The sequence below is a fragment of the Diorhabda carinulata genome, chromosome X (genome assembly GCF_026250575.1).
Source record: "Diorhabda carinulata isolate Delta chromosome X, icDioCari1.1, whole genome shotgun sequence".
Lineage (NCBI taxonomy): Eukaryota > Metazoa > Arthropoda > Insecta > Coleoptera > Chrysomelidae > Diorhabda > Diorhabda carinulata.
This window is the reverse complement of record NC_079472.1, coordinates 56012089-56027143: the sequence shown is the minus strand read 5'-3', so window position 1 is coordinate 56027143 and position 15055 is coordinate 56012089. Positions and strand designations below refer to the sequence as shown.

Here is a 15055-nt window from a genome sequence, read left to right as displayed (position 1 = left end):
ATATCTATTTATTTCTTGTAACTTAAAATTTACTTCATTCGTCTTATATTTTTTGTTTGTTTCAGCGATGTCTAGAAAGTAGTAAAGAAAGTTGAGGGCACGTTCATACATGGATTATCCAGGCGCCAACGTTCAATTGGCACTTCATAAAATCACTGAAGAAGATTGTTCTATTCGTCGTGCTTCCGCTGAATATAAAATTCCGTTTGGCACGCTACGCAATAAATATATTGGCAGCCGTATTAAGAAAAGCAGAGATCAAACAGTTTTTACACTCAATGAAGAAACAGCATTTATAAGGGCAGCAAACTGCTATGGAGAGTGGGGATCGACTTACGATACTTAACAAAAAAATAACTTGGATATTCAAGGTCGTAATATCACCAAGTTTAAATCAAATATGCCTGGGACAGATTGGGCCCGTTCTTTGTTGAAAATACATAAAGGAGAGATAAGTCGAAAAGTGTCGGCAAATATTAAAAGATCTCGAGCTAATATTTCAAGAGATATCATGGTAGAATACTTCAATAATCTGAGGAAAATGTAAGCAAAAAATGTTGTTTCGTCGTGGTCTCAAATATCCAGAGCGAATATGCAACTTTACCAAGACATCAATATCAATTATGATGTGCGGCTCAGCCTGTGGATTACTATTGCCTCCTTACGTCATCTACAAGGCAGAGAAAATGTGGCAGCAATGGATAGAATTGGGTCGAAAAGGTGAGCCTTGCTGCAAAGACAGGTATTGTAGCTCAGATTCTCGTTATATTCGTACTCACCATGGTTGGATGGATGCCCAGATTTTCACCAATTGGTTTGCCAGGTCGCAAAGTGCTGTTGGGCGATAACCTCTCGTCCCATTTCACGGATACTGTCTTAAAACAATGCCAAGAAAATGACATTGCCTTTGTTTGTCTTCCAAAAAAATCGACACACCTCGCCCAACCTTTTGATGTTGGATTTTTCCGCCCATTTAAAATGGCGTGGAAGTCGGTGTTACAGAATTGGAAGAAAGCTCATTAACAACAAACTTCTATAGACATAAAAGATTTTCCCCATTCACTGGCTCACTTGAAATGAATAACAAATTGGAAAGTGCTATAAAAAAAGATCTGATAGCTTCATTTGAAGCGACAGGAATTGTACCTTTTGATTCCGAACGAGTCTTGTAGAAAATCCCAACTGAAGATATTGGCAATGATACTGATGATTCTGTGAATTATTTGTAGCAGCAACGTTTTACAGCAAGACCGTCAAGAAGGAATATTAACAGACAAAAATCTATCTGTTCAACCTGGCAAAAGCGTTACAGCAAGTACTGATGCATATTCTAGTGATTCAGATGTGGATGATCCATTAACCAATGACAACGAACCCCTGGAAGATGAGGGTGATGACGTGCCAGTAGAAATAGAGTATTTCCAACCAGAAGACAATGAAGTTACGGCGGGAAAATTTGTATTGGTAAAGGTTTACGGTGGATCAAAGAAAAAAACTATTTATCGGTACACAGATATTGTACAGCAGATGAGAGGGGACGAAGAAGGAAGAAAAGAAATTGATTTATTGGAAATGAAGTCTTTGGTCACATCCAAAGAGATTTTTGCAGCTGAAGACGGTAACGAATTCATGACAGATGTATCTGGTGTATCAGCAATTTTACCAAATCCGACAATAAAACAACTTGATGGTACTGACAAGTACTTCTTCGCACGCACGCTACGCAATAAATATATTGGCAGCCGTATTAAGAAAAGCAGAGATCAAACAGTTTTTACACTCAATGAAGAAACAGCATTTATAAGGGCAGCAAACTGCTATGGAGAGTGGGGATCGACTTACGATACTTAACAAAAAAATAACTTGGATATTCAAGGTCGTAATATCACCAAGTTTAAATCAAATATGCCTGGGACAGATTGGGCCCGTTCTTTGTTGAAAATACATAAAGGAGAGATAAGTCGAAAAGTGTCGGCAAATATTAAAAGATCTCGAGCTAATATTTCAAGAGATATCATGGTAGAATACTTCAATAATCTGAGGAAAATGTAAGCAAAAAATGTTGTTTCGTCGTGGTCTCAAATATCCAGAGCGAATATGCAACTTTACCAAGACATCAATATCAATTATGATGTGCGGCTCAGCCTGTGGATTACTATTGCCTCCTTACGTCATCTACAAGGCAGAGAAAATGTGGCAGCAATGGATAGAATTGGGTCGAAAAGGTGAGCCTTGCTGCAAAGACAGGTATTGTAGCTCAGATTCTCGTTATATTCGTACTCACCATGGTTGGATGGATGCCCAGATTTTCACCAATTGGTTTGCCAGGTCGCAAAGTGCTGTTGGGCGATAACCTCTCGTCCCATTTCACGGATACTGTCTTAAAACAATGCCAAGAAAATGACATTGCCTTTGTTTGTCTTCCAAAAAAATCGACACACCTCGCCCAACCTTTTGATGTTGGATTTTTCCGCCCATTTAAAATGGCGTGGAAGTCGGTGTTACAGAATTGGAAGAAAGCTCATTAACAACAAACTTCTATAGACATAAAAGATTTTCCCCATTCACTGGCTCACTTGAAATGAATAACAAATTGGAAAGTGCTATAAAAAAAGATCTGATAGCTTCATTTGAAGCGACAGGAATTGTACCTTTTGATTCCGAACGAGTCTTGTAGAAAATCCCAACTGAAGATATTGGCAATGATACTGATGATTCTGTGAATTATTTGTAGCAGCAACGTTTTACAGCAAGACCGTCAAGAAGGAATATTAACAGACAAAAATCTATCTGTTCAATTGAAATGAATAACAAATTGGAAAGTGCTATAAAAAAAGATCTGATAGCTTCATTTGAAGCGACAGGAATTGTACCTTTTGATTCCGAACGAGTCTTGTAGAAAATCCCAACTGAAGATATTGGCAATGATACTGATGATTCTGTGAATTATTTGTAGCAGCAACGTTTTACAGCAAGACCGTCAAGAAGGAATATTAACAGACAAAAATCTATCTGTTCAACCTGGCAAAAGCGTTACAGCAAGTACTGATGCATATTCTAGTGATTCAGATGTGGATGATCCATTAACCAATGACAACGAACCCCTGGAAGATGAGGGTGATGACGTGCCAGTAGAAATAGAGTATTTCCAACCAGAAGACAATGAAGTTACGGCGGGAAAATTTGTATTGGTAAAGGTTTACGGTGGATCAAAGAAAAAAACTATTTATCGGTACACAGATATTGTACAGCAGATGAGAGGGGACGAAGAAGGAAGAAAAGAAATTGATTTATTGGAAATGAAGTCTTTGGTCACATCCAAAGAGATTTTTGCAGCTGAAGACGGTAACGAATTCATGACAGATGTATCTGGTGTATCAGCAATTTTACCAAATCCGACAATAAAACAACTTGATGGTACTGACAAGTACTTCTTCGCAAAAGTAATTGACGTTTTTGAGATGAATTAGTGATTTCCAATTATGTTTACAACCTCAGTTTTCTTTTGAAATACAAGAGAAACAGTTTTTTCTAAGTTTATGTATTTTCATTTTTATAATGTAATAAAAGGTTTCATAACAATTATAAATCTATCTTAATTTGAGAAAAAGGATAATGTAAGATCAATAATTCTCATGATCAGTCTCACCCTCACTGAACAATTTCACCCCCCACAGTATAAACAGCTATAACTTCGAAAGTACTTGACGTAGAGCAGCGCGGTTGGGATTGATCATCTATGTTCTAGCCTGCTTGCAGCCTGTGCAATATAGTGTGTGTGAACAATCTCACCCCAAGATGTGTATGAGATTGTTCACAACGTTATTTCTGTATCATTTTTATATTTTAAAGTTGATGTTCGTGATATTTTACAATTCCATTCCTATTAACATCTGCTAGATATCCACATCTTCTTTGGCCTATTTTTTCTAATAACGAACGCAAATATAAAAAACTAACTTATTTTTGATCAATTCCACCCCAAATGATGATACTGAATAGAGTAAAAAACAAGTAAAAAATTGAAGATTTTCATCAAAAAAATAAATTTAATGTCAATGTAATTAACATAGTTTACATTTCCGTCAAGTTAGCATTTATTGTATAAAACATCCGGTTAAATACTTCTAAAAATACTTGAAAAGGAATATTTCAAGATGTTATATTAAATCTAATGGAGCAATTAATCTTCGTGTTATTTAATAAGGATCTGCTACCGCTTTCATTTGAAACTTCAATAAAAGTCACTTTATAAATCGAGTTGTATGGAACTGGAAAAGTTTTGAGCAAGTTTGAGACAGGTATGGTGAAATTTTACACTCTAAGGAATACAAAAGAAATGGATTTTCTAACTAAAAGTTTTTTTAAAACGATTCTACAGTAAAATGGATGTGCAGGTAACACGTTGATTGAAATTATTTTTCAGTTTCATAATAAGTTTTTGTAGCTTTGAATGTTTTCTGTTGAAAGAAATATCTTGATCAAATGCCATGTAATACTTTGGTTCATTGCAGTTTTTAGATACCTTTCACTGAACAAAGTAGTAACCGTAGTAATCACATTCAACGATCTTTCGGAGGTTTCCCATTAATGTTAATAATTATTAAAGTTTAATAAAGTAGTGCTTCGTAATTTATTTCAAGAAATCACTTTAGTTTCTCTATGACAATTTTCTTTACAAATATTAGTCTTTTATCTATTTAAAATAATATTTGATCAATGATTTTGAAGATTAGTAGAGGGATCTAAATATTGATTCTAAACCACTAATAAAACATGTAGAGAAAATAACCAAATAGTTTAACCAAGCAAAGCTGGACTCTTAACAAATGAAAATTAAATCGAAAATTCTGTATCTTATACAAGAGTAGTTTCACCTATTGGCAACAGAGTGTATATTGAATTTTGATTTGTACCATGAATTTCAATTAACAAAAATTCTGTATATTCCAAATAATGCTCCTTCAAAAATCAACACAACATTTTCAGACGTTTTTTACTTATGTTTTGGGATCTGCATGTGTTTGATTCATTGCATCTGAAGTACCTGCATCAGTTTCATCATAAGTTTTTGTAGCTTTCTTCTGATAATGAATGTTTTCTGTTGTGAGAAATATCTTGATCCAAAGCCAAGTAGTACTTTGGTTCATTGATGTTCTTAGAAACGTTTCACTGAAGTAACCACATTTAACGATCTTTCGGAAGTTTCCCATTAATGTTAACATTGTATTTGAAAATTATTAAACTTTAATAAAGTAGTACTCCGTAGTTTATTTAAAGAATTCACTTTAGTTTCTCCATGGCAATTTTCTTTATAAATATTAGTCTTTTATCTATTAAAAATTATAGTTGCTCAATGATTTTGAAGATTGGTAGGGGGATCTAAATATTGATTCTAAACCACTAATAAAACAAGTTTTCGTGTAGAAAAAATCAATCAAATAGTTTAACCAAGCAGAGCTGGACTCTAAAAAATTAAAATTTAATCTAAAATCCTTAATCTTATACAAGAGTCATCTCACCTATTGGAGACAGGGTGTATATTGAATTTTAATTTGTGCCATGAATTTTAATTAACCAAAATTCTGTATATTCCAAATAATGCTCCTTCAAAAGTCAACAAAACTTTTTCAAAACATTCGTCTAATTAACTTCCAATGTTTCAACGTATTATTAATTACGTGTTTATAAAAATATGATATTTGTCATTTCCATCTCAAATTTGAAGAAAATACCATGTGACTTAAATACAAATTGTGTACCTTGAGGGGCAAAAACTGCACTGCCTTGCCAATGTTGATGTGGACTATAATAAGGGTTGATATTCCCATAATAATCATAATACATATTATGGTGTCCATAGAATTCTCCGTGATACGGCGGCAGAGGTTCGTTATAATAACCATAGTACCCCTGGTGGTGTCGATACGGAACGTAGTTGCAACAATCCATATTTTTGGCACAAAAACTTCCTGGAAGTGGTGATATCGAAATTTAAACTAGCATAGTGAGTTTAAAAAAAAAATATTATAAAAACCGAAAGCGCGACTTAACGTTTCGCGCCAAAATCGAAGTGTCGTTTATAGACAGTATAATGTTTTCGGCGCGACAGTCAATAACGGAGTGAAGAGAGTTTCGAAATGCGCGTAGAAGCGCAGTTCGCGCCGTCAAGAGCCGCCGCTAACTGAACTGTACAATCAATACGCCACATCGACGCCTTGGAACGGCGTCGCCGACGGTTTGCACTCGCTCTGCTGGGGGCAGCAGAGTTGCCCCAACTGGGTCATTCGCCTGCCCTAAGAGGTGTACTTTACGCATCGTGCTGTGGTGAATTTTGCAGCAATTATTGACATTTTTACCTTCCTGCCGTTCAATATTTTTATCGACAATATACCGAAACACAATATCTCTGAAACTCATATCAAATTTCGAAAATATGGCAACTTATCTGATTTATATACTTTTACTTCATACTTTAATACTGAGTATTCCAAAACAAACTGCCATTTTGGGACTAAATATGATTAAAACAAAAGTTAAACCAATCACTCAGTATATATGTATAATTATATAATTTTTAAACAACAGTATATATGTATTAGAGTTTTTAATTTTAATGGAAATATCCTACTCATCGAAATTTTTAATTTTTTTCTCAGTCCAATAGAAAAACAAATCACACTTCATCATTAATTGGTTTTACAGACAAATGGTTGTGGGAAATTTTGTAGAAAATTAGCGCTCTGCACATATCAAAAACAAGAGAGAACAATTAGATTTGAAACGAAAAAATATGCACTGGCAACTCAACAAAAGGTCTCAATTAAAACTTGAAAATAAATTGTTCATCCACAAAACTATATTCATACCAATCTGGTAGTATGGAACATTCCAATCCAAAACACTCCACTCCGTATGTTGAGTAGAGCCCCCTGGTACGTTACTAACCAAACAATTCATAACGATCTGAAGATACCACTAATCAAAGATGTGATAAAGAACTTTGCCACAAGATACAAAATTCGATCCAATGGTCACAGCAATGAATTAATAAATAATCTATTCAACCTGCCACTAGCAGAAAGAAGATTGAAGAGAATATGGCCAGAAAATCGCCCACAATAAATACTCTCAAAGTAACATCAATGGATGGTTACTGATTTACTTTAGTGACAATTTACTTATAACTCTGCTTATAGAGTAGATTGTAAAAGTGCTGTATATTATTAATAAACAAAATATATATTTTCCGTAAAATTAAGAGCTCAGTATCGGCGGAAATTTTTCCAAGAAGTGTTTTTTGTATCACTGATAAAAAAAATAAATTATTTTTTTGACCCACATAAGTAGATATATATAAGCGTTTCCGTAGTGGGATTGGGGCAAAATTAAACACCAAACTGTACTAACTCTAATATATTTCGAAGCTTTTCAGTATTTATGTATTCATCACTGAAATAATGATCAAGTACAATATAAAAATATTTATAAAAGTATAATAATAATAATAATTACATACATTAATTAATTCCGGTGTGATTTAATATTTGTAATATCTTTTAAAAAACATTTGATACATCAATTCAATAATCAAATTGAAGCTTGATAGAAATATCAAGCGTATTGGTGTTTAATTTTGCCACAATCCCACTACGAAAACGTTCGTAATTTGGTGGGATTATGGCAGATTAAACACCAAAGTGTACTGACTCTAATATACTTCCAAGCTTTCGAATACCTATGTATTCATCATCAGGGACCGAAATTATGGTCAAAATACAACTTGAAAATATCTATAACAGTATTACAATAATAAAAATCAAATTACTTCAAAAAGACCGCGACGGGTCGAAACGTCAAATTTTTACCAGTCTTTCAAAAAAAATCTTGATTTTAGGTCTCTTCTGAATGGAAATCTGATTGACGTTTGGGGCTTGCCACGGAAAAGCGAGGTCCAATGCTTTTTCCTCAAAACTCAACATGCAGCGTCAGAGCTTTCCACTTTTGACTGACAAAATAAGCAGGTCTATATCAAAGATTCTGGTCAAACGCAAAGTACCTGATCAATCGACATACTACAGCCATACTTTATACGTACATTTTGACAAGGGTGAAAGGCTTCTCAAAGTTCGAAGTTATCTACAGACAATGTTTTCATATATACTTGTATGGAAAACGAGCTCCCGAAAAGTTCTAACCAAATCTGTTCTGCTGCTTTTGACTTTTGACTTTGACTCTACAATAATGTTTTGTATCGACAATTGTGGAGAGAAAAACTTCTTTTCGCCTAATTATCGAGTACTTGTAGGGTTATGATTATTCGAAAAGGAGTACTCGTCAAGCTTTTAATAAAACATTTTGACGAAAACTTGTTAAATCCTCTAGTTGCTGATGAATTAGTTGGTGCTTCTGACGATCCTGAAGACTTTTGACAAAAAAGTAACAAAGAAAATGGAAAACTTGGGGTCTGGTTATATCCCGTCATATTGTAAACTAATGTGTCGACCCCAATGCAAATTCACTATAATTCGGTACATATATTAGCAAAAGCTCCACTAGCAGTAGATAACATGAAAAAGAGAACCACAATTCCAGGTGTTCATTATGCTTTGCATAAAATTACGCTGGACGATGGAATAAACTGCTGTAAATTACAAAGGCTTCGAATTAGTCGACATATTTTCCTCCAGCGATCACCGACCGTTTCCAAAATTTAAAGAGCACTTACATGGTGAATTTATTCTGATAATAAAATCAAATCTGGAGTGAATAAGTAGCTTAACAACCTTTCTATCGAGGCTAGAGAGATAATATTTGCTAGTTTTTTTAATTGTAAGTTGACCAGAAGTAAAATAAACGTATCAGCCCTTGTTTATTTCCGTATTTATAATCTGCGGTCAACGGGTTTCATGGGTTTCCATAAATTAGAAAAAAAGTGTCTGAAACTAATAATATTACCAACATACATTACTATTCAGCTAACTTTACTTGTTGATGACCTCTGTAAATTTGCATTTATTAGACGGAATTGATACATAGGCAATTAGAGAGAATCATAATTTTTCAAGTAGAGAATAAAAAATAATGCAGACTTTTGCTATCTCTCAGTTCGCACTAATAACCTTAAATCCATATTTGGTTTATAAACGACTGCAAAAATATTTTTAAGCTAAAAATAGTTCGTTAACTGGCGTGTTTGGAAAGTAATAAATTATTTGTAAACTCCTTTTAACGTCAGATAATTTTTTTGAGAATGTGTAAAAACAAGTTTCTACGTTTATCTCAACCAACAAATACCCAACGATAAGTCGATGATATAGGAGTGTCAGATAGAGAGACAACCGTAAGTTTTTCTAGAGAAAAACTGAAAACCGACAAAAAAATTCAATTTTTCAATATAATCCAAACGATTAAACCGGAAAAATGTGAGATTGGATAAACTTTTATGTTTAAGTCGTTATATTGTTTTGAAAAGTGATAATAAAATGGAATGTTCTGCAAATGGTCTATTTTGACAACATCAATCTAGTTAAAAAATATTAGATACTACTACAAATAACGGACAATGGTTCTAATGAAAATATATGTTTGTAAAAACCCTCAAATTTTCAACTGTGATATACCTTTCTTACTTCAAATGGGTCAATCTGTATATTCTTAGTTTTTCGAAATCCTTAAGAAATATTTTTTTTCATCTAATGTTCCCTATACCTAAATGCCATAACTTCGTTATCTTCGCCGAAGTTAAAATAATGTATTTAAGTGGCTATGACTGATATAATAAGAAATTTCAATAAATTATTATTATTGAAAGTTTATTGAAAGTCACAATGGATCGTTTATCTGAAAAAGAACGAATTGATATTTTATTTTATTTTTATCATATTTTATTGATAGCAAAATATGGTGATAGGCATAGAAGTCGACAAGAAACGTGTAATATGTTTAATAATTTATATCCTAACCGAAATCCCATAACAAGATCTACTGTCAGTAAATTAGTGAAAAAGTTTAACGAAACTGGTTCAGTAAAATATTTTGAAATCTGCTGCAATCGCATTTACTGTATCTTTTCTCAAATTCGTATTTTTCCTACTTCACAAATGTGGATCTACTTCTAGCATGACACAAACATTCAAAGATTTGTCCTCAGTTGTTGTAGATTTTTCGCACCATGATTCGGATAAATATTATATTGCACTAGTTTCGTTAAACTTTTTACTAACTTACTGACCGTTGACCTTGTTACGAGATTTTTATTAGCACATAAATTAATGAAGAATATTCAAATTAAACGAGTTTATGTTTAAGGCTTTATCACCAATGTTTATAATTTCAATTTGACGTTGAAAATAGAGCTCCACGCGACTATTACATATATCAATTTTTTAATTTATTTTTCATTTTAATTTAATGAATTAGCAAGTCAAGAAGGCGCTACAATTGCCGGGTCTTTTGATATTAGAGTATTATAATAAATAAAAATATATACAGCTGTTTTGATAATTTTTTTCTGCTATAAAAAATATATTACGTTAATAAGGGAAAAATGTTTTCCAATCTAATATAAAAAAATCGATATTGAACAATTGAAAAATCGAAATTGAGAGAAAAAAATCATAATTGTCTCTAGATAGCAAATAACAAGGAAAAATTTCTCAAACATATTGATTTTCTCTATTTGTTTAAAACAATTTTGTAAATTAATAATAAAAAAATTCATAACCTATGTTAATTACTATTTTTTAGATATTTAATTTTGCAACATGTGTGAAAAATCCTAATTCACAAATTAATGAACTTGTATGAACATTTATCGCAGTATCTAATGAAGTATATATATTCATCGAAACAGCTCCACGAAATTTAAAATGTATAGGTCATTTATTTATACCCTAATTTATGTTACGGAGATATGGAAAAAAATAGGTGATTCCGAATCGAATAAGCTATCATATTTTGAGGATATTTATCTTTATTTTTCGCGTTTCTAAACTTGTTGACAAGACTAACTAAACTACTAAATTATTTAACGGCACAACTTTTCACGAGTTTCACGTTTTCCATTTTAGTGAATAAATCAAACATATTGCAAATATGTTATCATTTTTATCATCTTTCCAATTGTTTCAATCCTAATACGAGAGTATAATCAAAATAAATATGAAATATTTGAAAATTAGTCAATAAATTTTTTCAATGAAATCAAAAATATAGAAGTCCATAGACCTACAGAAACAAAAATGAACTGAGACAGAACACTTAGAGAGAATATCAAAAAATCTAACTAAAAGAACAAATGATAGAGAATAACAAGAATATATAAGAAAACACTATTAAAAAAGAAGAACAACAACAAAAATAAAATGGGGGTAGAGAGGAGCCCTTTAGACGAATATAGGAATGACAAATGACCCCTGAATAGGTGAGAGAAAATAAGAGAAGGATCCCAAGGTTTTCTATTCGACTTGCTTCATGAATTCATGTTAACCCAATAAGACTGGTTTGGAATTTTTGGAACCGTTTACCTTCAGTCTCTGAAGACGATAACTTGGTTATCGAAACGCAAAAATAAATCATTTAGAATCAATATGCTCGAGTAATTTTTTTCTTTGACATTAGTAATATTTCGCCAATTGAATTGGATAATGAATAAATTATTTAATAATACGTTTGCATGATGAAATATAAAGCCAATAAATTTTAAGAAAATTGAATGTTAAAAAGTTTCCTCTACTACATTAACCGCACCATTCTTTTATTAAAAGCGCAACATGTTGCCAATAATAATAAAACGAATTTAGATATTCAGCTACAGAAAACGGAACGTAGTGTATTCAGTAAAGTGTGTCAATAATTCTATTATAAAACAGATCCGTAATAGAAAATATCACAGGAAACAAATAGGGTTTTTATTTTCATTTTCCAATTAAGAAGAATGCAATTCATGATAAAAAATTTTGTATTTTGCAAAATCATATGAAATGATTCAAGGTTCGTCATTTACATAGCCTCATTTCACAGTCAATGTATAGGGTGTCCCAGGACTTGTATGTGTAGAAGTGCATGGTGCCATTTATCATACTTTTTATTTGACAAGTTATTTTTCTTCATTTCAATTTTTTCTTTATGTAACATGGTGTTCGTCAGTATGCAGTTCAATTAGAAATATTTCATTGTGTTTTGATACCTTCTGTAAATATTTTCAATAAATAATTACGATTTATGATAATTTTTTTCAGAATGTCTTTTTATGACAAACGGTTTACTTGGCATGTAAAACGATCTAAAAATATACATATCTCCCAAACCATAAATTTTATGGAATTAATCAAAGGGTACCTTTGTCTTGTACAGATTGTCCCTGTTAAAGTTACAGATTGTTAACCATTGGGCAAGAGCCTCCCCTTGCCTTCATACAGTGGTGTAGAATTGTTTATTCCGTCAACACATAATCATCCATTGAAAATTCATAATGTTCGAATGTATAATTTAGAAAATATACTTAAATATAAGTTTTCATTTTGCAACTTCAAATGCCTATAAATCAAAAAAGTCCCAGAACACCCTGTATAGATCAATTCTCTCTCTCTTAGTCTGTAATTTCCAACGGCAACACTAAAGTTTGATGCCTCAACCTCTCGAAACCAAATGTTTCTCGCTGCAATAACTATTTAATTTCTTAAGCAATCCTAATAGGTTAGTCAGTTCAAACTATGTTTTGCCAAAAATTATCGAAAAACTCTAATATCTATCATGAAACATGGACTAACTAAAAGAAAGCCATGCAGACTAATTTTGGACAGATGGTAGCAGAGATGTGAGATGTTTCAAGGAAAAGGAGAGTGGCCAAAATAACTAATACCAGACCTCATAATATGTAATACCAGTAACTACGATATAACACATTTACTAACTGGACATTAAGAAAGCTATTCTCACCGCTTCACAATTAGTACAAACGGATGAATGTACTCAAGATTGTTGGTATTGGCAACTGCTGGCCTACAACTGGAAGAACTGCTGAAAATGTGCCTGTTTCTGCATTTTGGAAAACTTTATTATCGAGTTAAGTATATTCAAAAAATTTATGAATGGAACTCGACTTCGCTCATATGGCCACCGCGGGCACGTTTGCAGCGGTTGATTCGTTGGACCCAATTTTCTTCGACTCGGCCACCCATATCGGCCGAAACGGCTGCTATTTCGCCTTATTAGCATAGACCAATAACTTGACGTAGCCCCAAAGAAAAAAATCTAGAGGCGTTAAATCGCACGAACGAGACGGCTAATCGACTGGTCCATTTCTTGAGATAACACGCTCATCAAACTTGTTCTTCAGTCAATCGATTGTAACGTGTGCTGTGTGGCTTCCGTCCTGTTGAAACCACATGCTGTCCGAGTCAATATATTCCAATTCGGGTCAAAAATAATCGATAATCATGGCACGATAACGATCACCATTAACAGTAACGTGGCGACCAATATCGTCGACGAAAAAATATGGCCCTTTGAGGCCGCCGGGCATGCAAATCGCACCAAATCGTTATCTTTTGTGGATGAAGTGGTTTTTCATTAAGCACATGTGGATTTTCACCCACCCAATACTGCATATTTTGCTTATTGACAAACCCATTGAGCCAGAAATGAGCTCCGTCACTGAAGATGATTTTGCGATGAAATTGTTCATCTTGGCGCATCTTTTCCAGAGCCCAATCGGAGAACGTACGTCGCTTCGAATGGTCCATCGGCTTCAATTCTTAAGTGAGCCTGATCTTGTATAAAGTAAGTTCCTTACGCAAACTTCGCCATAAAGTGGTCTTGTCGATGCCCAACTCTTGAGAACGCCGTTTCAAAGGCAGCGATATTTTCGACACTTCGACCAACCCGTAGTCTCACTGGCAGGGCAACATCACACAACGAATATGTAGACCCAAACCTTTTCACTAAACTTGTTACTGCCTGTCTAGAATTACGACCGAAAATCGGAGTTAACGCTCTTAAAGTAGCGGCCGCTGATTCCGAATTTCTGTTGTAGTAAATTTTTAAGATTTGGAGACGTTGTTCGTTCGTGTACTTCAACATGATGAAAAAGTTATGTCTACTGAATAAACTGACTGTGACTGTTCGATGTTAAGTGAAAAGGTGCGTTCACAAACTAAATTAAAAATTGTCAAGTCCCTATTGGAAAACCCATGATTACAAAGATAAAGAAGTGACTGAACAACACATTTTTCACCTGTATACATCTAAGACGTTTCTCTGTTTTCGTATGAATTGAAAATTTTCGTCATATAAAAGTACATATACGCACTCAAAACTTTAAGAATTATGTGTTGCTCGAATAAAGCTACAAGCTACAGACACCATTTTTCTCGATCGCATGTAATTACAGTTCAAACTGACCAACAGCTTTATAGACCTCGTTTCTTCTTTCAATAATGAATACGATGCCGACGATTACTTTATATTCACAACATTACTTGCTTCTTGGAAATAGTTAAAAGTATGTGACCATGTAAACAAGTAATAACTTTTTTCACGTTAAGATGATTATGGGAAATGGCATGAACACTAAGCATTGCTTCAATCGCTTAATAGATACATCTTGAATCTTCTTCGATGATACGATCTTCAAATCATAGTAATCAGATTCTACGATGTACATGTGGAAATATCGACCCAACTGCAGTCAGAAATTACTACTCAAAGTTGGTTATATTTAAAAATGATGTGTTTTCAATTCCAATTCCTCTCTAACTACTCTTTAGGTTTTATATATAATAATTAGAATACTTTTTCTCTGGAATACTCTATCCGTGCATACTAAGTACATTTTTATCGAATTCTGTTAATTTTTTTGTTTAGTAATACCTGTAGTTATTGACAGCGGACATGTTGAGATGTAACATAGATACTCTAATCAGTAATCAAGCTCAGAATCGTATCCGACCGACTTTAAAATAAATTCAGGGTTCCGGAGCAACTGAATTAATGTTCGAATTTTGCCTTAGAGAATCGAGAAACGATCGCATATTCATTTACCGAATACTAT

The 15055-nt window shown here is 33.3% G+C and overlaps 1 protein-coding gene across 6 annotated transcripts in view; it reads right to left on the bottom strand.

Moving 5' to 3' along the window:
• Window positions 1-15055, bottom strand: part of LOC130900762 (transcription factor Sox-18-like) — a 133229-nt gene that overhangs the window by 85220 nt on the left and 32954 nt on the right. For 2 of the 6 annotated variants that reach the window (XM_057811624.1, XM_057811628.1), the window contains exon 1: window positions 5763-6186. The exons of 3 other annotated variants lie outside the window; for them this stretch is intronic. In XM_057811624.1, the coding sequence (XP_057667607.1) occupies window positions 5763-5952 (190 nt within the window). In that variant the 5' untranslated portion in view covers window positions 5953-6186. Of the gene's footprint in view, window positions 1-5762; window positions 6254-15055 lie in introns of those variants that run through there. One more of the 6 variants, XM_057811626.1, reaches the window with a different exon arrangement.